At 55.9% G+C, this 25,945-nt stretch overlaps 2 protein-coding genes and 1 long non-coding RNA gene across 8 annotated transcripts; 2 read left to right on the top strand and 1 right to left on the bottom strand.

Annotated features, from left to right (window-relative positions):
- Positions 1-44: 44 nt before the first annotated feature.
- ANKS3 (ankyrin repeat and sterile alpha motif domain containing 3) lies at positions 45-14,856 on the bottom strand. 5 transcript variants are annotated; one of them, XM_070362684.1, is made up of 17 exons: positions 14,568-14,856; positions 13,324-13,625; positions 11,913-12,111; positions 11,637-11,758; positions 10,407-10,488; positions 8,450-8,585; positions 6,226-6,384; positions 4,414-4,551; positions 3,987-4,090; positions 3,589-3,756; positions 2,293-2,417; positions 1,757-1,898; positions 1,373-1,545; positions 1,071-1,156; positions 618-701; positions 437-526; positions 45-369 (listed from the first exon to the last, which is right to left on the bottom strand). In XM_070362684.1, the coding sequence occupies exons 2-16, from the start codon at positions 13,491-13,493 to the stop codon at positions 447-449; spliced, it is 1,968 nt and encodes a 655-aa protein (XP_070218785.1). In that variant the 5' UTR covers positions 13,494-13,625; positions 14,568-14,856; the 3' UTR covers positions 45-369; positions 437-446. The 5 variants fall into 5 exon arrangements, with proteins under 5 accessions (XP_070218785.1, XP_005887879.2, XP_070218786.1 ...); XM_005887817.2 differs by having other exon boundaries at positions 45-349; XM_070362685.1 differs by lacking the exon at positions 13,324-13,625.
- LOC138985611 (uncharacterized) lies at positions 2,630-4,540 on the top strand. Its single transcript, XR_011462644.1, has 3 exons — positions 2,630-3,539; positions 3,717-4,303; positions 4,404-4,540. It is a non-coding gene; the product is annotated as an uncharacterized lncRNA (long non-coding RNA).
- Positions 14,084-25,362, top strand: DNAAF8 (dynein axonemal assembly factor 8). Of its 2 annotated transcripts, none has more exons than XM_070362695.1 (10): positions 14,084-14,205; positions 16,688-16,829; positions 17,222-17,350; positions 18,496-18,981; positions 20,480-20,597; positions 22,492-22,633; positions 23,440-23,568; positions 23,969-24,055; positions 24,873-25,144; positions 25,225-25,362. In XM_070362695.1, the coding sequence occupies exons 2-9, from the start codon at positions 16,722-16,724 to the stop codon at positions 25,138-25,140; spliced, it is 1,467 nt and encodes a 488-aa protein (XP_070218796.1). In that variant the 5' UTR covers positions 14,084-14,205; positions 16,688-16,721; the 3' UTR covers positions 25,141-25,144; positions 25,225-25,362. The 2 variants fall into 2 exon arrangements, with proteins under 2 accessions (XP_070218796.1, XP_070218795.1); XM_070362694.1 differs by lacking the exon at positions 14,084-14,205 and adding an exon at positions 15,085-15,553.
- Positions 25,363-25,945: the final 583 nt, after the last annotated feature.

The raw sequence follows: 25,945 nt of genomic DNA, 5'->3' as shown, positions 1-25,945 counted from the left end.
CCCTCACTGTGCCTCATCAGCCAGGACCACAGGCCAGCACCGAACCCGCACCACCGGAGTGTAAGTTTTATTTTCCCACAAATGACCTACGCTGCCTAGGGCCCCAGGCCGCCCCACCTGGGCAAACCTCAGCGTGGCCTGGGGACGCTCCCCACAGCCCTGCCGGTTCCGGGCTTCAGCCGGGGTCTGACGAGATGACAAGAGACCCCATCCTGCCTTGCTGCCCTGCACTGGCCCTGGCCTGCCCGCCTGCTGCTGCTGCTCCTCTGGCCGCCGCAGCTGCCTGCTCGCTGCCCTCCTGTCCTCGGGCACACAGCTTCAGGGTGGATCAGTCACCCCACGTCCGGTTCTGAGAAGGGAAAAGGCAGACTGGAGGGGGCTCCCTTAGCCGCCCCGCCGACCCTGCTCTCTGGGCCTGTGGCTGCTGGACACTCACCATCCCCTGGCTACGGCTCCCGCCAGCTCTCCTTCCCGCTCAGCGCCTGCAGCTTCTCCAGGCTCTGCGTCACCGAGCACAGGACTCGCCCTGAGGACAGGAGCGCACAGTCATGGCTTCACAAGCTGGGGCGTAGGCAGGGTGGACCTCATGGCTAGTGGGCTGCAGACCCTGGACTCACCCATCTCCTGGACTCGCTCCTCCAGGGCTCCCGACAGCTCCGGGAGGCTCAAGGCCTGCAAGGAGGCCTGCCAGCCTTTGGGGTCTGTGGAGCAGACAGCCAGGTGGGCGTGGGTTCTGGGCACCCTGAACCACTGCAACAGGACTGGCCCTCTAGAGCCACATGTCCCCGTGGCGTGTCAGCGTGTTCTCTTCCCGCTTGTGAAGCAGAGCGCTGCCGGCCAGTAGGGGCCTGGCCCCAGGGCTGAGTGTGCCAGGGCCCGGCCTGCTGGGCTGTGGCATCTTGGACGGCGCCGGCAGCCAAGGCCTCCCGGGAGAGACCGAGAGGACGTGGGTGTGGAGCACAAGGGGACTGCATCCCCATGACAAGCGCAGAGACAGGCGGCGAGACCCGGCCTGGGAGGCCTCCCACCCTCATCCGCCTGCCCCACAGCCGGGACACCGCCCTCCTTACCTGCTGCAGGGAGGCCTGGGCACAGGGGGGCCTCACGCAGGAACTCGTCCCGCCTCACTCGGGCTGACAGCTCGGCCTGACAGGCTCTGCCGGACAGGACACCAAGCAGCGGTGAGGGGCGAGGCCAGGGGATCTCCTCTGAGCCTCCGCCAGGGATGCCCACAGGGGCCCCTCTGCTGCCTGTGGGGAGGGACGGCCTGGGGTGGCAGCTACTCCAGGAGGCCCTGAAAACCACCCACTGGTGGGAAATTCAGAGGAGACAGAGCCTGGCACTGGCCGGGGGCAGCCGGACACCCACTCACCGCAGCTGGTCCAGGACAAGCGCGGCGTCCTGGGCAAGGGCCCGGGCCTCCTGCAGCTGGGCACACACGTCCTTGCGGGCACTGTCCTGCTCCAAGAGGCAGCTCTCCACCACGGCCCGCAGCTCCTGCTCCTGGGACACCAGGCCCCGCATGGCCTCCACCTCCTCGCAGCGCTGCGGCGGGCGGGAGAGCGCCTCAGGCTGGGTCCCCCGCCCTGGCCTCCACGCCTGTCGCCGCCCCACCCAGTCTGGGGGCCCATCGCCTTCAGCCCTGCCCCAGCCCTACGGTGTGCCTCATGTGCCCGCCCTCCTGGGCGCCCCCTCCTGCCCCCAAGCTGTCATGGGCCCGGCTGCTGCTCTCTGCTGCCCCCTGCCCCACCCTCACCTTGTGCAGCTGGATGGCAAGCTCCTGCATCTCAGCCTCCAGCCGGTCGGCGTAGGCCAGCTCCAGGGCATCACTGGGAGGGCGGGCGCTGCTGTGCCAGCGGGCGATGGCGGACGTCATCTTCCTCTTGGGCCCAAACAACCTGCATCAGGGAGGACGCTGCTCAGCACCTGCCGACCGTCCGCTGCAGAGGCCCAGCCTTGAAGGGGCGGGGAGCCCCCAGGATCCTGGGGGGAGGACCTAAGTGTCCCAGGGAGTCGTGACCCCTCGCCCTGCCCGGCTCTTACAGCACGGGGAGCCGGGCTGCTCAGATGCTCTCAGGGGCGAGGTGGGAAGTGTCTGGTGTCCTGAGCACAGCGGTGTCCGCTGGGCCAGCTCGGGCCTCGGGACCCAGGCCGCCGGCATCTGAGCCAGGAGCGGCCGCTGGAGTGGATGGAGGGCAGCTGACGGCAGGGAGAAGCCGGCTTCTGGATAGGGTGACCCCACCCCGCCGCTGGAAGCCGTGACCTCAGCTGGCCACAGAGGCCCACACTCACGTGATGCCAATTTCCTTCAGGTCGCTCTCGGTGAGGGTCAGGAAGATGCGGAGGTCCACATCCTGCTCCTCAAACACCTGCAAGTACTTGAGACAGCCGATCTGCTCCAGCAGCGTGGCGAGGTCCTGGGGGTGAGCAGGCCGCGTCAGGATGGGCGGCCCTGAAGACGTGGGCGGGACAAGGACCACCCTGCATGCGGGGCCACCGTCCTCCCGCTCAGCACCCGGCCCGTCCTGAGCCTGCTGACCCCCAGGCGTGGCAGGGAGCCCAGGCCGTCCGCTCTGTGTCCTCAGCCGCGTCCTCAGGGCGTCCAGGGACACGGTCAGCCCATCAGTGTTCCCAGGCCAGCCTCGTCAGTGGCCCTCAGTCTCTGCCGCCCGGGGCTGTCCCCACGTCCCCTGTGCTCTGGCGGAGAGGCTTTGCAGGATGTTGCGTCCCTGGTTCACATGTCGCCCCATGTTTTCTGGGCCCCGCGGACACTGATGAGAAATACACTGTTAAACCATCCGGAGGTCCCCGTGTCTGTGCTGAGCCACTAGGCTCTTGCTCCAGGACTGTTTCTGACACTGATGGTGATGTGTCCAGGTCACACATCGATGTGGCTCGAGTTTAACCAACTTAGAGTTGATTTGGCTTCTTGGATGTACAGATGTGTTTTTTGATCAAACTGGGAAGATCTGGCTTTTCCCAGGAAGGATGGCCCCGATGCTCTACTGGGACCGGTGCACGGCTTCTACCTGGCTCATTCTGTTTGGCCCCAGTGCCGCCTGTCTGCTTCTCGTCTGTGGTGTCGAAACCCAGCCTCCCCGGCATCACTGAGGTCCGGGCCACAAGTACCAATGCCTGGTGTTTGATTCACGAGTGCTTGGATCACAAAACCAAAGCGTCCAGGGTCTCAGAGGTTATTTTTTCTTCACTCGCACCCCTGCAGCTGTAGCCTTCCTGCAGGGTTTCTTCTGCGGCGGCCCCAGTGACCCTCAGTGGACAGTCCTGAGTGTCACCTTGTCTCTGCCTCTCGTGCAGCTTGTCCCTGTCGCCTGACATCAATGCTGATGCTGGTCCAGCGTTTCTCCTCCCCAGGCTCAGGGAGGCTGAGAGAAGCATGGAAACCAGGGAGCAAGACAGGAACCTCCGTAGAGGCGAGAGATACCTGGCCCCTCTCCCCAGCGAGAACCCTCCCAGCCTGAATAGTTTTCTAGGTCTTGTGGAGAATCCCGCCCCACCCTTCTCAACAGTGCCAGCCCACAGTAAGTACCAATAAATGCCTCAGCAATCCAAGAGCACCTGCAGCTTTACCTGGGGTCCTGAATACGGGGGCCTGTCAGTCTGGGGGCTCGCTCCCGGGGCACAGGACGTCACGGCGCTGGGAGCCCACTGGCTGTCACTGCTGCTGTAACGGTTCTTGGTCTTCACATAACTTTTAGTTTGTTTGCGAACCGAGCTTCTCCGCACGTGATCCGAATCCTGGGTGAGAGGTGTGTGTTTACAGTGGCTCTGGGCTGGCCCCTCCAGGCCCCGCTTCCCCGCTCCGCCGCCAGTGTCTGGCCCCTTTACCAAAGCCCCGCCTGCCACCGCGGCCCCACGGAGCTCCAGGTGCCTCTGAGACAGCCTGCCAGCCCCGCTCACCTGGCTGAGCCATCAGGCGCCCCCACAACGCTGGGCAAGGAGGGGAGGGGAGGGCAGGGCAGGGTCACCTCGTTGCTCTCCAGGGAGGCCTCGCTGCTGAGTCCCGGGGCCCGGGCCAGGCCCTCGCTGCTGCTGCTCCGTGCAACAGGGTTGGCAGAGAAGGCCTGCTCCTCTGAGGGAGGGGAGATGAGGGCACCTGACCACAGACCTGGCCGTGGCAACGCCCAGCCTAGCCCAGCCCCCGCCCTCCCTGCCTCCGTGCTGACTGCTTGGGCCCTCTGTGCACAGCAGGACTCGTCTGCTTATTCTCGGGGAGACCCAGGCGTCACGCAGAGCGGGCAGCGCAGGAGCACGCACACACTCCCGAGGACTCGCCACTCCAGGGGTGAGACCTGTCTGCACCGACCCCCAGACCTGCTCAGAGACTGTGGCCCCAAGCCACACTCCTCAGGAGCGCCCTCCCTCTCCCCCGCCCTGCCGGCTAGGGAAGCGCACCTCGGCTGCTGCTGCTGCTGCTCTCCACATCCCGCTCGTTGATGGGCGAGGTGACGTCCCTGTAGCACAGGCCGCCCCCCTCCAGGGGGTGCTCATCGCTGCTGTTGAAGCTGACGTAGCCCCGCGGAGGCACCTGCTCTGTGGGCAGAACGGGGCACGTAAACCCCCCGCACATGAAAGGCAGGAGGCATTTTTCCTCCCGCACGCGACCACCTCCTCCTCGGGGCCTCGGGGAGGGGAGCCCCAGGACGGCACTGTCCACTTGCTGCCGCGACCTGGACAAGCCACGCCATCGACAGGCTCCAAGGGGTCCCCGACAAGTGTGTGCCCAACGGGTGCATGACCACCTCTCCCTCCAGCCACACTGACGCCTTGCCAAGAGGAGGAGCCCGTAAGCTGTGTTTACAGATTGCTGGGCCAAAGAACTGTGCCGCAAAGCGTTCCTGTAGCTGGAAACACACACCCCTGGCCAAACGACCTGGCTGAGCAGGAAGCTGAGGAGCTCTGGCTAAATGTTAACAGCGAGCTGGTGAAGTGTAACTTGTGAGTGTATCTGCCTGTGAGAAAACAAGGGGGAGAGGCGAGACACAAACCCAAGCATTTAACCCCTACTTTGCCCCTCTCTGCTCTTCACTGGTGGCTCAGCTGGTAAAGAACCCACCTGCAATGCAGGAGACCTGGGTTCGATCCCTGGGTTGGGAAGATCCCCTGGAGAACTCCATGGACTGTATAGTCCATAGGGTCGCAAAGAGTCGGACACGTTTGAGCGACTCTCACCTCACTTCCCCCTCCCCCACAGGAAGTGTGTGTGTGTGCACGAGAGCGCCTGGCTGGTGGGACCAGGGGTAACTTAATTCCTTTTTATACCTTTATCATTCAAAAATGTTTTTTAACTGCTGGGGAAGAGAATATACGTGCTTACAAAAAGTTAAACTATCACACAGTGTAAGACGAAAAGCAATCTCCTGAAAGGCCACAGCTAAGAGACTGGGGGGCGCTCCCTCCCACCGTCAACCCCACCCCACCCACCCCCACCACAGTGCAGGCGGGACAGGTGGCCTGGGCGCCCCCGAAGGAACAGACCTCATCCCAGGGTCCTGTGCTCCCAGCCGCCAGGACTACCGCCCGCACCCTCGCCTGAGGCACGAGCTCTTGGTCAACCCCCGGCCCTGGGAGGAGGCAGGCCTCAAGCTTCCAGCCAGCGCCAGGACCCCTACCCAAGGGTCTGAGAAGGGAATCAAGTCCTCATGTGGTCTCTTGGCTGGGATGGTCTCCTGGCTGGGATGGTCTCCTAGCTGGGAGGGAGTTCCCACGGTGGCCTGGTCACTGATGAGCAAGACACCACACCTAAATCTGGTCACATGGCCAGACCAGCACAAGAGTGTCAACCCTGATGTGCCCCGAGAACTCAGCATCCGTGCTCCTCACGAGCACTGTGCGTGACACTCAGGAGCAGACGCTCTGACAAAGCTCAGGGGACCTGGACACTGGGGTCTGAGGCTCTGGCCCACCGTGTGCATTTACCTTCTGACAGTTCTCACCCCTGCGAGACCCGCCCCCTTGAGGAACAGACCTAAGCTCAGCGACACTTGTCCAGGAGAGAGAGTTCTATTTGTAATTCTACCCGACAGAAAGGAAGTTTAAAGGACAGCCCGAAGAGTCAGCCGGGGCCTGGCGCGCCTCCGTCCCTGTGACCCATTCTGAGTCCTCAAGCGGCTGCCCCCACCCGGCTTCCCGGGGCCCCCATGTCGTGAGCCTGAGCGCTCATTCTCTGGGATGGGATCCCGGACTCCAGGGTCGTGGGGCGCTCACCGTAGCAAGGCTGCTGCACCCGGCCCCCGAGTCCGATGGCTGTGATGCGGGCCAGGGCTCGCGGCCCCTCGTGGATGCTGAGCCCCTTCTTGCGGCAGGGCCTCTGTCGCTGAGGGACAGGGCCACACTCATCTGAAGAGCTCAGATCTTCGTATTTTTCTGTGGGTCAAACACCAAGATTCAGACAGCCTGATCAGTGATGGACTAAATTAATCTTCATAATGAGCTGGAAGAAAAATCATCGTAACTGACTTTCCTAAATTAAGCAAAGTGTTCCCGGGCTGTCACCTGTAAGAAATGCCATAGTGGGCGGGTCCAGTGCTCGAGGGGCCACAGGGATGTAGGGGGAAGGGGTCACAAGACCGCTGAGCATCACGGGGGTCCAGCCCATCCTCCTCTCAAGTGTGTATTCTCAACCTCAACAATGTACTGGGAAACAACGGCCACGTGAGGGCTCATGTGCTGTTTCACTGAATTTTTCAAATCACCACCCATCTGAGCCGAAGAGCTCAGTGTGCCCACAGTCGGCAGCACTTTATAGCTTTTCATCATTTCCCAAACATCGTGATGCTTAGAGGGCACAATTCAGCGGCTTATTGGTAGAAGCTCCCGTTGGGGAGGGTCTCACTCTGGAGCCGGAGGACTGGGGCACAGACAGAAGCCCCTGGTGACCACCGCATCCCCGGGCCATGTGTGCTGTCTAGACAGGAGGGGAGCAGCTCACCGAGCTGTGAACTGCAGGCCCAGCCGGCCACTGCCTGAGCGCCCCCAAGCTGGGGCAGTGGCTCTGAATGGATCCATGCCGCCAGGAGGACGCTGGGGCCGTCCAAGCAGAGGGCGAAGGAGCCACAAAACGTGAATGTTCAGGGAGGGGAGCCAAGGCAACGGTGGCTGCACGACGCTGAGCTGCCGCAGCCCCGTCCTTCAATGGAAGAGACAGAACCAGGCGAAGCCCACGCCCCAGCGCGGTCCAGAGGGCAGGGAGGAGCCGGCAGCCACTCCCTGAGTGCAGGGGCCCAGCGCACCCCATTCACTGCACAGAGACTAGTGGGTCTTCAAGAAAACCACACAAGAGAAAGGAGGGCAAAGGCCAGGCCTGGAGAGGGTCCCAGGAGAGTCCTTCAAGGACCATGTGGGACCAACGCTACATACACCATTCTAGGGCACAGAAAGGAAGGGGAGCTTCCAGTTCTGCTTAGGAAGCAAATTCAATACTGAGACCTAGAGCTGGTAAAGACAGAACAAAAGAATCACAGAGCAGTATCAGTTATGAATACCCGCACAGAATTAAAAAGATACTTGCAAAACCACATTAAGAAAATAAGGGACTTCTCTGGTGGCCCAGTGGCTAAGACTCTGTCCCCCCAATGCAGGGGGCCCAGGTTTGATCCCTGGTCAGGGAACTAGATCCCACATGCCGCAAGTAAGACTGGGCGCAGCCAAATAAAAATAATTTTAAAACATTATAATATGCCAAGTAGGATTTATGCCAAGAATGTAAAGTTGATTCACTTTTAGAAAATTCATTAATATGCTGTGCTAACAGGTCTAAGGAGAAAATTCACAATCATCTCCACAGATGTTAAAAAAAACACCTTTGACAAAATTTGGCACGTATAAAGACATTCAAGAATTTAGGAAATGATGGATACTTTCCTAACATGATGACATATATGCAAATTTTACTCTGCAAGCCAGCGTATTACCTAACGTTGCATTTCTGCTAAGATTAGGGCCAAAGTGAAAGTCCACTCACTACCTCCACCTCATTCAACAGGGAACTAGAGGCGTGAGTTGAGTGTGATGAAAGCCTAGAAATCAGAGGTATAAGAACCACGGGAAAAAGTAGTAAATTTTTTCTCTATGTGCAGGTTTTATGGTAGTGTACCCGGAAAAAACCTAGAGGATTGATAAATAAAGCCATGGTAAACCCCCAGCAGTGACAGAACCCAGTCAGGCAGCGGGGCTCAGCACGGTGGGCAGACAGCCACTCCTTCCTCCGTCTAAGCAGTTCTAGGCGATACGACGCTGATGAGCTCGACACATGACTAAAGCATCTGCATGGCAACAAACGCCACAGCAAAGTCAAGGAACAAAACCAGAGCCACCCCGTCTGAGCTGCCCTCCTCCCGCCTGCCCACCCATCCTCAGCTGGGCGGTCCCTCCTGCCTCAGCCTAGGGGAAGAAGGGGCGCCAGCAGAGGCTGGGCTACAGACACAGGTACCTGGGCTCCGGTAGAGGCTCTTGGGCAGAGAAGGTGAGTGGGCATCGATCAGTCCCACAATCTTCATGTGTCCGTACTGCTTGGCCAGCATCCGGGCTGTGGCTCCACTGTGGTCTCTCGTGTCCACTTTGACTCCCTGGAATAGTTTGCAGAAGGAGAGTTAGGAGCCTCACCCACAGAGCAGGCCCACTCCCGGCTGCAGACTCTGGAGAAGGTTGAGACGAGCGAGCCCCATCCACACGCACCACACCGCACTGAGTGACAGAGTCATCGCAGAAACAAGCACATATTTATACATATAAATCTTTAAAATGTGTAAAACAAGCCTGCACACAGCACGTGAGGAGACTATAAAGTCAGGGGAGCGTGGTTACCTCTGGATCCATGGGGGTTATATTGGTGTTACCGTTCTGTCTGTTTAAAGCGCTTCACTGTTCACAGTGGTTCTCACTGCCGTGAACAGGGTTCAGGGTGGTACGACCTGCTCTCTGCATAGCAGTCTGGCCGCATGCAAGTGAAGGCTGTCCTTAGGCTACATCCAAAACTCCTGCTTGCAGTACCCAACTGTACAGACGTGGTCGCACACGTGTGTGATGCATGTGCGCAGACCTCCTGCAGGGCACTGAGTGATGGCAGACACGACCTGATGCCATCTGCAGGCCAGGGTTGGAGAACCTAATTCAACCTGACAAGGGAGCACTACGCTGCCACGCATGAGAGGAGAGAGCTTTATGTCCACTGGTGAAGAACAAGCTAGGACAATCCAGTTTAAAATAAACAAGCTGGGGAGCAGCCGTGGGGAGAGCATGGAGACGGAGACTGAGGCGGAGGCAGAGGCAGGCTCATGTGCGCCTTCTGTCTCGTCCAGATTTTTACATGTGCAGGTACTGTCCCCAAATTCTTTTTTAGAAAGAGCATGTTAACATTTTATGATGCAAAAAGTCCCAGGGATTTCCCTGGTGGTCCAGCGGCTAAGACTCCATGCTCCCAATGCAGGGACCCCACCTGGGTTCGATCCCTAGTCAGGGAACTAAGATCCCACATGGCCCAACTAAGACCCAGCACAGATTAATAAATAAATAAAATCACACACACACACACAAACATATACATATATAAAAGAGCAACCCATTGCAGTATTTTTGCCTGGAGAATCCCATGAACAGAGGAGCCTAGTAGGCTACAGTCCATGGGGGTCACAAAGAGTCGGACATAACTGAGCATGACAACAGGCAGGAAACCAGTACAACATTGTAAAGCAGTTATCCTCCAATTAAAAATACATTTTTAAAAAAATTTATAAAAACAGAAATACAGCATACAGAAATAACTGCATGCATGCTAAAGCTGTGTGTGCCAAGATATTTCCTGGAGCACTGCCTATAACTGCATAGTGTTGGAAACCTCAGTTCTACTAATAAGGAACTGATTTAACTAACTATGGCATGGATACTGTATGGAATACCATAAAAGAGCACAATGTCTATGCAACATTAAGTTATTTTTCAGAAGCTGCAGAGCAAACATGCAGTAGAATCCCACTTCGTTCAATGGATAAAGCCATGTGTCTGCAGGTGTCTACAGACGTCGTCTTTTATCAACCCAGTGGGCATCCTGAGGAACAGGGGTGGCCTCCTGATTCTGTACAAATTTTGTAAGTGATGGGATGATGAGTGCTATTCACTGTTTTAAAATTTTTTCCACACTTTTCAAATAACAGTATTTTTGAAGTTATTCTAAGAATAGGTTTCTATACTGACTCATGACTGTACCCCTAATGCCTAAAGTGGCACTCAGCACTGGGTATCCACAGACACTCAGTGAAAAATGTGCTGAATAAACGGATGCAGAGCCGTTATTTCTGTGTAGGAGAAAGTTCTCCTGCAGTTTATAGTTCGGTGATAAGATGCTTCAGCTGCTGTGATGGAATTACAAGCTAATAAACAGGGTCACTCACATGATTCAGAAAATACTGCACGATGATCTCATGGCCGGCGGCCGCAGCTTCCATCAGCGGAGTGAATCCATACACCGGCTCCCTGCATGGGGACCTCGGTCAGACAAAACCTCGGCGACAGCGACGCCTTCCCCCACTGCCAAGCCTGGAGGGCTCCCTTGGCTTCTACCCCCAGAGCTAGTCTTTTGTTCCAAAGACAATCCACCTCCCATCTCTGCTCCTTCACAGCTGTTTCCACTTGCTGTGATCTGAACCTCCACTTAACCACAGCAAAAAGCAGCTGTCACCCCTCACTGCTCACAGATAGTGAGCACCTCCTCTCCACCTCTCCAGATACCCCACCTTGCAGATCAAGACCCTACAGGAACCCTCCCGGGACTCCAGGACTAAGAACCGATGCTGCCCTCACCATATGTAGCTGGTGCTTGCTTACGCTTAACTCGGAGCTGACCTGCACCAGGCGCATGCTCACCTCTTCAGAGCGCCCCTGGCTCTGACTAGTGTCGCCCTGTCTAGGAGACAGGAAGCGAGCCAACCACTGGTTTTCATGTTCGGAGACATAGAGCTTTCAGGTTTTAGCATCACTGAAGTCAGAATGTCAATAAACGAGTTGCAATTTAATGAGAAGCCTTTTTTTTCTTACTTAACGGGCTGGAAACCTACAGTGTGTGACCCCGGCTGACACCAGCCAGGATGTGCAGAGTCAGGTGGATGCTGGGTTGAAAGAGGATTATCACGGTGACACGCTTTAGACAGCACCACTACTTCCAGCTTAAAAAACTCAAGAGTGCTTTCGAAGTATCACTTCGTACGTGTATGTGGAATGATATATACATATACACATACAGAAAACAAGAAAGAGAAAGGGACTGGCATTTAACACGTCAGTTAAGTGTCACTCACTGTTAGGCCCCTGGCATATGATGGGACATGTAAATCTTCTAATAACGCTGTGACATAGGCCCTACCATCCTCTTTTCAGATAAAGAAAACAAGGCACACAGAGCTCAAAGTGCTGCACCGAGTGTCACCCAACAGATAGGTGAGAAAGCCAGGAGGCTCCCTGTGCCTCTGCCCTGGGCAGCACTGTCCCCACCAGCCCAGGTCTTGAGCCTGTCACACCGAGGCAGGGGCTCCCGCACTCTGGCCTCTAGCTACCTCGCCAGCTGCCCTCCTCAAAGTCAGACCTGACCACCCGACTCCCACAGCTGCTGAAGACCTGGTAATGACCTCACGTTGGCGTTCGCTCCACTGTCCAAAAGGAACTTGACCATCTGCTGGTGCCCAGCACTGGTGCAGTGGAAGAGGGCAGTCCAGCCCTGAATGTCTTTCATTTCCAGCTCAGCACCTTGCTTTAAGAGAACAGAGAATGCCTGTTAAGGCCACGTCTCCTCCGCACAGGGCGGGCACCCTCTAGGCCATCACACTGAAAGAATCGAAGTGATTACCCAGGCGCGCTGCAGTGGTTCCCTCTCTGCCGAGCGGCCTGAGGCCCTCGCAGCTCACCTGGAGAAGAAAATAGGCGATGCTCTCGTTGCCACAGCTGGAAGCCAGCATCAGTGGAGTCTGCCCTTCCGGGGTCGGCACATTCACACTGACCCCCGCCTCGAGCAGGAGGTGCACGATGGTATCGTGTCCAATGTAGGAGGCATACATCAGCGGGGTCCAGCCACCACCGTTCTTCTTATTCAAATCTAACTCTCTCCTAAACAAATGCAAGACATGCTAGACACGCCAGGCATCGTACATGTGGGATTTACCAAACCCAGTGGCCAGGCCAGGCCAAGAGAAAGAGTGGGGAGTGCTGGCAGGAAGCAGAGTCAACTGCCACCCAGGACATCACAGGGTTCCGGGGTGACTCCTCTTTCTGGACCATTGCCTCTGCACACTACCTTGAATTTGCCTCCATGCTCCAACTTCTTGTTCTCATCTGTGCCCTCTTCCTACCCCAAAGTCAGCTCTTCCTTCCTCCCACCAGCCACAGAGACAGTCCTCGACCAGGGGAGGTTCTGCCCCCAAAGAACGGTTGGCAAAGCCTAGAGACATTTTTTGACTGTCATAACTGTGAAGGGAAAGACTACTGGCGTCCAGGGGCGGAGGGAGGCCAGGCGTGCTGCTCTGCATCTGCTGCTGCTGCTAAGTCACTTCAGTCGTGTCCAACTGTGTGCGACCCCATAGACAGAAGCCTACCAGGCTCCTCCGTCCCTGGGATTCTCCAGGCAAGAACACTGGAGTGGGTTGCCATTTCCTTCTCCAATGCATGAAAGTGAAAAGTGAAAGTGAAGTCGCTCAGTCATGTCCGACTCTCAGCGACCCCTCCCTGGACTGCAGCCCACCAGGCTGCTCCGTTCATGGGATTTTCCAGGCAAGAGTACTGGAGTGGGCTGCCATTGCCTTCTCTGGCTCTGTATCTGGAGGTGCACAAAACACCCCACAGAGCAAAGGAGGAGCTGGCCCAGCTTGTCAGCAACGCTGAAATCGGGACACTACTGATTGTATACCACTATTCAAAACTGCCTTCCTCACTGGTGCCCAGCATAAACCATCCCTGACAACCGCCTGAGAGAACAGTTTATCTGACATGAAGTGAAGTCACTCAGTCGTGTCTGACTTTTTGTGACCCCATGGACTGTAGCCTACCAGGCTCCTCTCTGTCCATGGGATTTTTCAGGCAAGAATACTGGAGTGGGTTACCATTTCCTTCTCCAGGAGATCTTCCCCAACCCAGGGAGTGAACCTGGGTCTCCCGCATTGTAGGCAGACACTTTACCATCTGAGCCACCAGGGAAGTCCATAATCTACCCATGGGTTAAATGTCTACAGCTGTGGGCCAGGCCTCACTAGTCTCCTGATGACTCCACCTGGGCCATGGTGCTCAAACATCCAAGAGGAAGGAATGCCTCCCAAGACCTCTTACCGCTGCACACACTCCTTCACCACCTCGTACTGGCCAATGGAAGCCGCTGTGTGAAGATCCAGGGGGACAGCTAGCTCCTCCCGGCCGACCTGCGTGCCCAGCCCATGCCACATGGACAAGCTGCGGTTCAGCAGCTCTGGCTCGCTGGCTTCATCGCTGAGCTCCGACATCGCTGTGGAGGGGGATGCTGGGGTCGGTTAGGTCTTTCCTTCCTGGTAGTTCCAGGGGATGAAACGCGATGGTCACACTCCTGCCGCAGCAGACTGCCGCCCACAGCAGCTGAAGGATCCTGGCCGCCAAACCTGAACAAGAATCCAAATCAGCTGAGTGTCAGTTCTGCGCTCCTTTCAGAACACCCCTTCAGCCTTCTTTGGGGGTGTCTCTTCTACTCCAAATGCCTCCTCCAGGGTAGGACCCACATTCTCTTTTATTGGAGGCTCGCTCAGTTAGTAAAGAATCCACCTTAATGCAGGAGACCCCGGTTTGATTCCTGGGTCAGGAAGATGAGCTGGAGAAGGGATAGGCTACCCACTCCAGTATTCTTAGGCTTCCCTTGTGGGTCAGCCGGTAAAAAAAATCCGTCCGCGGTGCGGGAGACCTGGGTTCAGAAAATCCCCTGGAGAAGAAAAGGCTACTTACTCCAGTATTCTGGCCTAGAGAATTCCATGGACAGTCCATGAGGTCTGTCAGACCCCATGAGTCAGACACGATTGAGCGACTTTCACTTTCAACTGTCTGAAACCGGGCACAACGCTGAGGGGCTATCAGAATCATGGAACGAGAACGCGGATGCCCAGGGACCGTAAAGCTGCTTTATCACCCTGCTCCATGCCAGACGCTCTAAAACAACCGGGTATTCCTTAGGAACAAAGTCATATCCAGGTATATATCACGTATACTTGTCGAAAATCTTTTGCTTATCGCTTCTAGAATTTATCTCCAGGAAGTAGCACTGGGAATGAGATCTTTTAATTTTCCTTCCACCTTTGCGTTCTGTCTGTTTGGTAAAATGCTAAGTATCTGTTACTTTTAAAGCACACCAAAGTAGTAAATAACAACAACAAATGACGTTGGTGGTGACCGTCACGCCCACAGGGAGGTCTGTAAAAGCCCGAGGGCACCGCGTCCTGCCCCGGGGCGTGGGCCTTCCGCTGCCTCCAGACATCTCCACCTCGTTCTCGGGCCCCAGGGAGGGTAACCTAGGGAACTACCCAAGCGCCGACGCCTCCTCCCAGTAACCTTACCCCACACGTGGCTTTCCGTTCCGGCTCCTCAGCTGCGAAGAGGACGCTCGGAGCTGTAAACTCCGCGGCGAACCAGCGGCAGGGCTGGGACGCCCCGCGAACGGGCAGCAGGTGCGAGCACCAGGCAGGGGCCGGGCCGCCGCGGAGCCTCCCCGCGCTGGGCCTCGGGCCCCGGGCAGCCCTGGGACCGACGCTCGCCGCCGCGCTCCCTCGGCCGCGCCCGCTCGGGTTCCCTACGCGCCGGTCGCCGCCACAGCGCGCGGACCCAGCGGCCCGCTCCCGCCCCGGAAGTGGTTGCGGGAGGCGCGGAGCACGCCGGGACGCTCGCGGGTCCCCCTCGGCCTCTCCCGGCGCTGTGGATTTCTCGTCCGTCCCGCACCCGGACCTTCCGGTCAGCTAGCCCGGCTTGCTGTGTGACGCCCGCAGCAGCCAATGAGCAGGGGGAGTCCGCCTTGCTCCGCCCCTCCGCTGGCCAGGGGAACCAATCGTGTTTCAGGAGCGGCAGGACGCGCTAAGTCCCGAAAGACGAGCGGGGGGGTGGGTGGGAAGGAGTTGGCCGTCCAGTGATGTAAGACTGCGGAGCCGGGATTCCGAAGGCGGCGACGGCCTCAGTAATCGCGCCGCTGCCCAAGCAGGAGAACACGACCGAAAAGGCGCGGCGGGCCGTTTTCGTCCTTGTCGAGGCCGAGAAGAGAGGCGGAGACCGAGGCCGCAGCTGCGGAGATATATGTTGGGTGGTGGACGGGGTGGGGGCTGGGGAAACGAGCTGGGAAATCGGTGGGAGGACGCGCGATGGTTTCCTGTTTCCGAACTTTAGAATTTAAAAGCCCCACCCGAGTGGACGGTGGCGTCCAGTTGTCATAACAACCCGCGGTCCGGCGGTGGGCGGGGCTAACGGGCTGCAGCCAAGAAACGGACGTGGAGGAACGGTCAGGATTCTGCCGGACTGGGGCTGCTGCTTCGCGTAGCCTTCGGCAGTCCGTTCGGTGAGCGACGCTCCTCAACCTGGTGTTCAGGACCCTTCACGGTCTGGTCCGTTTGCACCGCAAACTCCAGCAACTGAAAATTTCTTTCCCCAACACGTTGGGTACTTTTCACTCCTCTGAGCTCTTAGGTGCTCTTGCCGCAGCCTGTAATGCCTTTTCTTCCTCTGTTACCTTGTCCTCCTGGAGAACTTAAGAGTCTCTGGTTGTCCCCTTCAACCAGGTGATTCTGTTGCCCTCTGATCTGCCCTGCAGCCGGAGAACATCATGTGATGTATATACGAGACCTGCCCTGCTGTTCCCAGATCAGGGTACACCAAGCTCCTGCCCCACTCTTGTGAGCACAGAAAAAGCAAAAAGCCCCCATTCACCTCGCCTGCTGCTTCCCTTGTTGGGGGCCAGGGCTGGGGCAGGAGTGTCCTCTTCCCATTTTATAGTGACAGAGGCCTCTCAAGCTGCAAGTACTCTCAAGACGCCAGCTCTAAAGTGCCATCACCCCACATTTCTAAGCCTCCTTGACCCCTGAAGGGGGTCTGTTAAGACTCTGGGATACAAAAGGGGTGTGTTGGCCAAGTGCCTGATAATTTGAGTGTCAACTCCAAAAAAAGTGTTCTGGGGACTCCAAAATGTCTATTCTGTTCCTTTGTAAGGGGGCAGTAAAAAGTAGTGGCTTGAAATCCCCTCTGACTTTGATACAAATTCTGTCTGTAGATAATAATAGTATCTATGTTATATTGGACATATATGGTTTACATATATCTATATGTATCATATATCTATCATATATCTATACATATATCTATATATATATGTATCATTCTGTACATCATATCCATATACCCACATATCAAGTACATATATCTACATATTATTGTAAACTATCACCATATCCATTCATCTGTGGCTCCATCCTGCATTGTGCGCGCGGACACACACACACAGTACATGACGGCACAGTGCCTGGCACTCAGTAACAGGAGCCTGCCAACTAGAAGGGAGATGGGGTATGTGGTCCCCCAATCTGTTTACACCTCCCAAGGCAAGGGATGGTATGTGTATGCTTTGAAAAGTCAGCACCCTGAGCTCTGGACCCTTGTCTCTGGGACCCCCCTCACCTCACTCCATGTCCTCTGCAAGGTTCCTTGGATGATGGTACGCTGAGAGGCACCCCATGGCATCTCCTGATGAAGATGGGCGGCCCTCACTGCCCAACCCCTGGGATGCCATCCTTGAGGCCGTCAAGCACCAGCTCCCGTCTCTGGACTCAGATTCCTCTGCGGTAAGCAAGCACCTTCTTCCGACATCTTCTAAGGCCCCCACTGTCCTTTCCTCCCATGACAGACACGATGCTAACCGGAGAGCTCTGTGTCATGTAAGTGAAGTACCAAGCTGTCACCTCATTGCCCTGCTCATTCTGTGCCAGGCATTAACTGGGCTTAGCCGGTGGCAGGTAACCCAGAACTGGGTGCCCTGGATCTCACCTCCAGCAGGTGGTGCTGCTGAGCCCATTTCTAAGTCAGCCTCTGAAATCGGTGTCAGCAAGGCCCTTTGGAAGAGAACTGGTCCCCCCAGACAGTCGGAGAGCCCGGGGCAGGGCAGGTGGGTGGAAGCTGAGGCCCTCCTGGCTCTGCCTCCGGCCGTTTAACCCAAAGCCTTCTCATCTGTCCACAGTCAGACTGCGAGGACGAGGAGCTGTTCATCTTCCAGCGAAATCAAACTGTCCTGATTCCAGACTTGTCAGAGGAACTGGCCGACGACCCCGCTGGGGCCTGGGTCACTTCCTCTGGGTCTCCTCCTGAGGTCTGTTAAATGCAGGCTCCAGGGGTCCATGAACCCTGGACTGTCCCGTCAGAATAGGGTGTGGGTGCTCCTGGCCCTCACTGGGCTCTAAAGCAGTGTGGTTCTAAAGAGATTAACGCCTCCGGTCTAGCATCACCTGGGCCTTTCTCCAGGTACAGCCCAAGGAGTTCACACACCAGACATCTACTGGCCTTGTGCACGTCATGCTCCCAGGAGCCCAGAACGCTTAGAGCTGGGGGCAGGGACATGATTTTCTGATTGTACCCCCTGCTCTTCCCTTTGACCCCTCACCACACACAGTCCTGAGTGCAAGCACCGACCCAGGGTCATCACATGCAGCCAGGGCATGTCCACACCAGAAGTCACCCACACCCCCAGCCATGCCTAGAAATACACCTGAAATAACTCTAAACCGGAAAACTGCCAAGGCTGCCAAGCGCCCTGGTTAGTTCAGTTGGAACCATATCCACTTCACTTAATTTTGTGTTTTTTCCATTTCTACAATTACCTCGGCAGTTACTCTTCCAGACAATTATGGTTTAACCTGGGATGGAAAAGCCTGTACTAGCTCACGGGGGTTGAGGCCTGGGTGTTGTCTTTTCTAACCACTTGCACCTGTGCACACTGGCCAAAAGGGTGGAACAACCCAAGTGTCCATCAACAGACAAAATGGATAAACAACTGGATAAACAACAGACAATATGGATACAATGAAGTGTATCCATACAACAGAATAGAATTCATCCATGAAAAGGAATGCAGTCCTGACACACAGCACAACACTGGAGCCTTGGAAACACGAAGCCAAGTGGAAAGACACACAAGACAAATACTGTGTGATTCCACGCCTATGATATGTCTGGACCAGGCAAATATAGAGACAGGAAGTAGATGAGAGCTCACCAGGGGCTGGGGGAGGGGAGGACAGGGTTTCTGTTCCAGGTGATGAAAAACCTTTGGAAATAGACAGTGGGGATGGTTTGTACAGCATTAGGAATAGAGTCAATGCCACGGAACTGTACATTTAAAAATGGTTGACATGGCAGATTTTATGTTCCTTGCGCATCTTACCACACACCCCCCCCCACCCCGCCCCCGAGGGATGTTTGGAGGCTGCTAACCAGGAACACCTGTTTCCTGCCTAGCTAGCTGCAGTGCCTGTAGAATCCGCCATGGAGCCCTGGGGTGAGTGGAACGCATGGCCCCGGCCCCAGGAGTCGGCCCCTCTGGAAGGAAGGGCCCCCAGCAAGAGCAGCTCTCTTCTCAGGATGTCTGCAGAGACCCCCCCACGGCAGGATGATGATGCAGGTGGGACCCTCAACACCAGTGCGTCACAGAGTCCTCGCCAGGGGCCTCAGGGAGAGGCCACCCGCTCCCCTCAGGAAGCAGGCCTGCAGACAGAGCCCCTGGGCGCGGCCTCACAGGCTCAGGAAGGCTCAGACGCAGCCAGCCGCAAAGCCCTGCGGAGGGAGAGGAGGAAGATGATCGAGAAAGACATCCTCCACAAAGTCACCTGGGACGGCCGCAACCCAGCCTGCCCTGACGCGAGCCGAGGGAAGGAGAAGGCCCGCGACGCTGTGGAGGTGCCTTCAGAGGGGCCCCCAGGGTGTCTGCCCGTGCTTTCCCTCCAGGTAGGCGTGCTCCCAGCCCAGGCTTCCTCGAGGTGGTGGTCCTCCCCACTACACCTGTCTTACCCTCAAAAGTCCCATAGACTTGGGCAGGGGGCTTAAACAACAGAAACTAATTTTTCACAGTCTGAAATCTGGAGGTCCAAGGTCAAGGCTCCATCACGTTTGGTGTCTAGTTGAAAGCATCCTTCCTGGTTCATTTGGAACGAGGGGGGAGCTCTCTGGAGTCTCCTTTTAAGGGCACCAATCCCATTCATGAGGGCTCCACCCCTGTGACCTCATCACCTTCAAATACCATCACACTGGGGATTAGGAGTTCAACACATGAATTTTGGAGGGACACAGAGATTCAGTTCGTAGCAATGACATCAGGCCCACGGCACCAGGCCTACCATCAGGCAGGCAGGTCCTACCTGTCAGACAGACAATCCTCAGAGTTACAGTGAACAGGGAGGAGCAGGTAGTCCCCAGCTTTCTTAAAATAGAAAGAAAGAAAAAACCCATCCCAAGCATCATCTTGAAGACATAGAAGATAGAGCAGACTGTGACAAAGCAGCATCTGAAAATGTTCAAGCCCTTATTCTCAAACAAATAGTGAGCCCCCATTAACGCTATTATTTAGATCATCCACGAGAACCAGCAAGATGACAAAGCCGGTTCAAAGAGATCGTGAGAAACGGATTTTGTTCAACAGGGGAGTGGGGAATGTGGAGATTAAATTGCTACACTAAGTAGAGTAGGCTCAATGGGGCAACAGAACCGGTACCTTTGGGCTTAGCTGCTCCAATGGAGGGAAGAGAAAGCTCTTGCATTTCTGTTTTACAAAGTTGTCAAACAGGTGAGCCCCGGTCAGTCAAACCAGCCCTCCCCGAGAAAGATGGGCTCATTAGAAGATGCCCCCATATGACATAGAAACATCACAAAATTATCTTTGTTGCCTTATTTGACAGATTTTCGTAACAACCTAGATAAAACTGGCATCGAGTGTACCTGGAGGTCACTTTCACCAATTCTCTCCTGTCAATTCCATTCTTTCCTCAGCCCGTCTTAACAGGACATCCTTACTCCTGATTAACATCTCTGTGCCCACTGCATCACCGCCCCCACAGCCCTCTTCCAAGCCCTCCAATCCCAACTGCTGCTGTGTTTCTTAAAGAAGCAAAACGTTCTAACCTCCCAACATTCTAAACCTGTCTGAACCTAAATAGTTTTAAACTGACACTGAGCTTCCTCCAAGCCAGACAATGTCTTTGTGCCAGAAATAGAAGTATTGCCCCCAAAAAGGCACAGGAAAGGGGGTGGCAAGAAAGGCAGGCCCCACCCACCTTCACGGGGGTGGTTCATTCTGCAAAGCCTATGTATGGGGTGGGTGAGCCGGGGTGGGTGAGTGAGCCGCCTCATCTCAACCCTGGTTTCTGCCCTGGGACAGCCTCGGTGGATCCAGAATTCCTGTTCCTGGGATCCCGAGGCAGCCTCATCATCACTGCTTTAATTATTTCAGGAACTTGAAGAGTGGGATTTGGATCAAGTCCTTCTGAGTCTGACTGGGCGAGAAGAGGACCGGGGAGATGGTGCTCCTGGAGCTGCATGGTGGGCAGCTGGCCGCCTCCAGGGCCAAGGTTTGAGCTTGAGCACTGGGGATGGGGTGGGGGGCCAGTACATCTCCACAAACGGCTCCTTCCAGGGCTTCCCAGTGAAACGGGGAGGCGGGCTGGGCAGGGTCACCTCAGCAGCTTGCCGTGCCTCTGTGCTGCTCAGGCCTCACCTTCCCACACACGCAGGACGCTAGACTTCATCCACCCATCCATCCATCCTTTCATTCACTCACCAATGCACTCATTCATCCACCCGCTATATATGTGACTGCCTTTTCCTTCCTCCCCACCTCCTCAGCCTTCCTCTTTCCCTCTGGAAGCCAAGTAATCCTGCATTTTGTGCCCCCTTCAGCTAGTTCCTAAACAGAATCCTGCTTCCACTGCCTCTCTGTTTACAAAGCCAGGGGTAACTCCTTCACTGGGCTTGTGGCCTGGCTCTGGGCAGTTTCCTAAAAGAGTTTCCCATCCCTCTTGGACACTCTGGCCCATAAAAGCAAGTGGAAGCAGGCCTGAGTTAAAGAAGGTGCAATTTCCAGCCCCTGGTTCCAGAGCAAAGGCTCCTTTTAAAAAGGGTTTTGTTTGTAATTTGACCCCTTAGAGCACAATATGGAGAAACTCTCCGGGGCAGGGTTGAGGGCCTCGGTGGCTGCCCGCTGGGGCGGCAGTGTAGCAGATCTGTTATCCGTCTGTGTGCTGTGTGCTCAGTCTCACTCCTGCTCCACTCTCTGCAGCCCCATGGACTGCAGCCCACCAGGCTCTTCTGACCATGGAATTTTCCAGGCAACAATACTAGAGTCGGTTTCCACTATGCTCCAGGGGATCTTCTTGACCCAGGGATCTCCTGCATTGGCAGGTGGATTCTTTACCACTCCCCCATTCTTCATTTAAAAGCACACAAGCCTTTAATTAAGCTATTCCACTTCTACAATCTATCATCACACATCTATGTCAACACAGAAGGATATAAAGTATATTCAGTGAAAAAAGTCTATAGAGGGGGACTTTCCTAGTGGTTCAGAGGTTAAGAATCCACGCTTGCACTGCATGGGGGCATGGGTTCCATTCTTGGTCAGGGGTTCCATCCTTGGTCAGGGCACTATAATCCCACATCCCACCTGCTGCTGCTGCTGCTGCTAAGTCGCTTCAGTCGTGTCTGACTCTGTGCGACCCCATAGACAGCAGCCCACCAGGCTCCCCTGTCCCTGGGATTCTCCAGGCAAGAACACTGAAGCAGATTGCCATTTCCTTCTCCAAAGCATGAAAGTGAAAAGTGAAAGTGAAGTTGCTCAGTCTTGTCCCACCAAGTGAGGCAAAAATAACAACAAAAAAACCTATAGAGGATGATCCTGTTGCCATTTAAAAAAATTTTTTTAAAGATTTTTCTTGGATGTGGGTTGGTTTTATAGAATTTGTTACAATTTTGTTTCTGTTTTGGGTTTGTTTGCATTTTTTATTTCTTATGTTTTTGGTTTTTTGGCCAGGAGGCACGTGGATCTTAGCTTCCTTACCAGGGATTGAACCTGCACCCCTGCATTGGAAGGCTAACTACTGCACCACCAGGGAAACTCCCCCTGTTGCTATTTAAAAAAAAAAAAAAAGGAAAAAACACACAGAACTGTTAAGCATGGTTCCCTCTGACAAGTAGACAGGAGCCAGGAAGTGGACTACTTTGTGAACACGTGGTCACCTCTGCTTCCCGGGGTGCACACAGCTCCCTGCTTGTGAAAGAAGGGGCCCCTCACCCTGCTGAGCTGGAGGGGGCCGCACTAAGGTTGTGAGCCGCAGAGGGTGGGCTGGGCCCCTGGCACTTCTCTGTGCATAAGCCCAGCACGTCCACGCGAGGAGTCCTGAGGCTCAGGCTGCAGTGGGTCAAAGTGGGGGCCGTGTCCCCACCAAGCTGCCTTCGCCCTCTCTGCAGACCACACCGAGCCCAGCACCCAGGACCGGCTCATGGAACGCCTGAGCCTCCTGTGTGCCAGGCAGTCCAGAACCGCCGCCTCTGCTTGGAGAGTGCCTGCTGATACAGCCCAGGAAGCCCGGCCACGGGAAACCGGAAGCAGGTGGGCTTTGTTGACCCCTGGCCCCATCCTCCCTAGTAGTAGCTTCTCTCAGCGTTTATGGTGCCTTGATTTAAAGGCGGGGCACCTGATGTGTATTTCTCTTCATCTCAAGAATATGATCAGGTCAGTATTACTATTACCCCCCATTTTACTGAGGGGGAAACAGGCTGAGAGGTTGACTTGCCCAGACATAAGTGGCAGAGCTGGGACTCAGGCCCCAAAGCACCTGCTCTTTCCCACCCCATGGGAATCCTCCCTAGGGGAGGACCCTCTCCCTCTGGCCACTGTTGATTGGGCTAGCCCCAAGCACCTGTCCCCAGCCAGGTCAGCTGGGGGATGGGGTGGGCAGAGGTAGGGACAGGGCCCTGAGGTCCCTTAAGGCCCAGCTGCATCCCAACTTCCGACACTCTGGTGGTCCCACCCTTTTTAGAAGTCTGAGAGCCAGGAATTCCCTTTCTTGCCTGAGCTAGCTGAAGCAGGCTTCTGTCCCTGACAACCCATGTGTCCGGTAGAAAGGACTTTGCACTGTCCAGTCAGTAGCCACTGGCTACACATGGCTAGTGCAGCTGAGGAATGGGATTTCTAACTTATATTAGCTTAAATGCAAGTTTAAATAGCTTTTGGTGAGTGTCTACCACACTGGAAAGTGCAGACACAGAACATCTAGGCGCCACTCAGAGTTCCACTGGACAGCGCTGGCCTGAATCTTGAGGGCTGTTCTCAGGGTCCTGCACAGGGGTGCTCAGCCCAGCACGGGCAGGTCACAGTGACCACCAGGAAGTGACTCAGCCACCCCCACCCCCAAGATGTGCTTCCAGGGAGCTGGGCTTCCAGGCGCTAGCCCAGGACATGCAGCTGAGGAACCCGGCAGAGCCTCCCACCATATTCACTGACCTGCGGCCAACGAAGACTTCGGACCAGGAGCCCTTGGAGAGGTACAGAAAACGCTGACAGCCCTGCGGCGGACCTGCTGCTTCAGGAGGAAGGGGACTTGGACAGCAGGTCCTGGGAGCTCTCCTCACTGGAGAAGGGCTTTCAGCCAGGAACTGAGCCTGGGCCACAGTCCCACGGGGCCACAGCCACAGGCCCTCCCTGCAGGGAGTGGGGAAGCTGGGGCACAGGGGGCTCACTCAGCCGAGGCTGGGGTACCCGGCCCTGGCCGCACCCCTCCACCACCTGCAGGAAGCTCACTGGCCCTGCGGCTTTGGCTGGCTGCCCATCTTCCTGCCTTGTGTCACACGGGAGCCCTGGGTGCTCCAAGTCCCTGGCGGGAGCCACGCCTGGCCAGAGTAGACTGTGCGGTTCCAGAGGAACCCACCTTTTGTCTGCCCGCAGCTCCAGCTCCTACTCCAGCTCCTCTGACAGCGAGGAGGCGGAAGAGACAGCAGCTCAGAGAGACCCGCAGGGCCCAGCCAGGCTACGGTAACCACATGGGCGCCTCTCACCGTCACAGGCGGGGATGCTCACCTGGTCCCAGCTCGCATTTCTAACGTTGTTGCTCTCAGCATCTTGCACACACAGAGCCTGCACAGGAGGGTGTGGGCTGCTCTGGGAGGCTGGCAGGGTAGGCCAGCCTGACCTGCTCCCCTCCAGACAACCCCCAGGATGCCTTAGCTTGGTTTCAAGAAGGGATTACATTTTCTTTCTGAAAAATAGCTCCACAAATTGACTTGCTCCCTGCCAGTGATGGCAACAGAGGTGAAGAGATATTGTAGGGATGGGACTACGTGATTGGTTAACGGCCAGAGAGGAAAGGCTCAGGTCAACTAAGTGAAACGTCAGATTCAGGGAAGGCTCAGGTCTCTGAGGAGCGGAGGCCACCCCAGGGCCGTGGGGTGAATTTGCACTACGCGCTCTGGCAGTCTCTGTCGCTTTTGGACTTCCAGACCTTGCAGATTCTGCCCTTTGGGAGTGTCAGAGTCCACTGCAGCTTTCTTCCCACGTGGTGTGTGGCTGGACATCCCAGGCACAAAAAGGGGAGACGAACTGGGGTTGAGAAGTGCCACACAGGTGTCCTCCCAGAGGCCTTTAATGTGCTGACGTGCTGTGTGACAGCGCGGGCTGGGAGGCTGCAGTCTTGATTTCTTTAGTGTCTTGAGAACCAGGCACACGCTCCGGAAGCACCCTGGCTCCCCTCTGCTGGTGTCCTGTTTTGGGCACAGTACCCCAATATTGTGGCACAGCATTGGGAGGTTGGCTCCACTTAGCGCTGATGGCGGTCACGTCTCCCGTGTCACAGGGACTGCACGGGAAAGAGTCGGCTCCTCCAGCAGCTCAGGGCATCTCGGGAGGCGTCCGCTTGGCCTCAGCCGCCCGCCGGCAAGAGTCCTGTCAGTCAGAAGGCTCAGGCCCCTGGAGATCCGGCCGGGTCCAGCCCTGGGGTGAAGCAACACGTAACGCTCTGGGCCGAGAGGGGCACACAGGCCAGACCCGCAGGGGGATGTCCCAGCGACAGCCCGGGAGACCTGGTGCCTCCTTGGGGTCAACTGCAGATGCCTCGGGTCTGAGGAGGTGAGCAGGTGATCTGACTTGCCTTCGACACCAGCACCAAGGCATTGGTGGTCCCCTCACTCTCCCGTCTCCATCTGCAGCACGGGGACCCCCCAGCTGGGGCTCTGCTGCCAGCCCTCTGCTGGAAATCAGTCAGAACATCTTCACGCACTCACAGCAAGGACACCAGTGCAGACCTGTACATACAGCAGACGTGTCACACGGCCCCACACCCTCCAAAAAGCAGCCGGAGGGAACACCACGGAGACAACGGATTTGTTCTGACGGTGGGACTAGGGTGCTTTTTCAGCTTTTTCCATTTCTGCATTTTTTTTCCTCTTTAATGTGCATTTATTGATTTCCATCATACAAGGTTTTTTTTTTTTGTTTTTCTTGTAACTACAAAACTTAAGTAAAACTTCTTTAGAGAATTTCAGGGCTGAAAAGGTCTTGGAAAACTTAGCTTGATTTTCTGGGTCCTTGATGTTGGCTCTTTTGAACAAACCACAACACACACACACAGATGTCTGGATGGAAGGGTGGACTGAAATTTGCTTTTTTTTCTTTAACCAAGACACAAAGGCGGCACGTATATAATCATGTTCTAGGGTCCTTCCAAAGTAAAGGTGAGTTGACTTTTAAACACAGAACATGAATGTTCTAACGCTGCAAACTGTCACCCATGCCTACTCTCGTGGACAACCAACAAGAGCTGAGGAGGCTCTGCCGTCTCCCTCACCAACCCTTTCCTAGCATTATTCCCGACCGCCACCAATTTTCAGTCCTTTTGTCAGTTCTTGGCCCAGCTGCTCCCAACAGGCT

The sequence above is a fragment of the Bos mutus genome, chromosome 25, assembly GCF_027580195.1.
Source record: "Bos mutus isolate GX-2022 chromosome 25, NWIPB_WYAK_1.1, whole genome shotgun sequence".
Lineage (NCBI taxonomy): Eukaryota > Metazoa > Chordata > Mammalia > Artiodactyla > Bovidae > Bos > Bos mutus.
The sequence above is the reverse complement of the archived record's forward strand: the minus strand, read 5'-3'. Positions and strand labels throughout refer to the sequence as shown.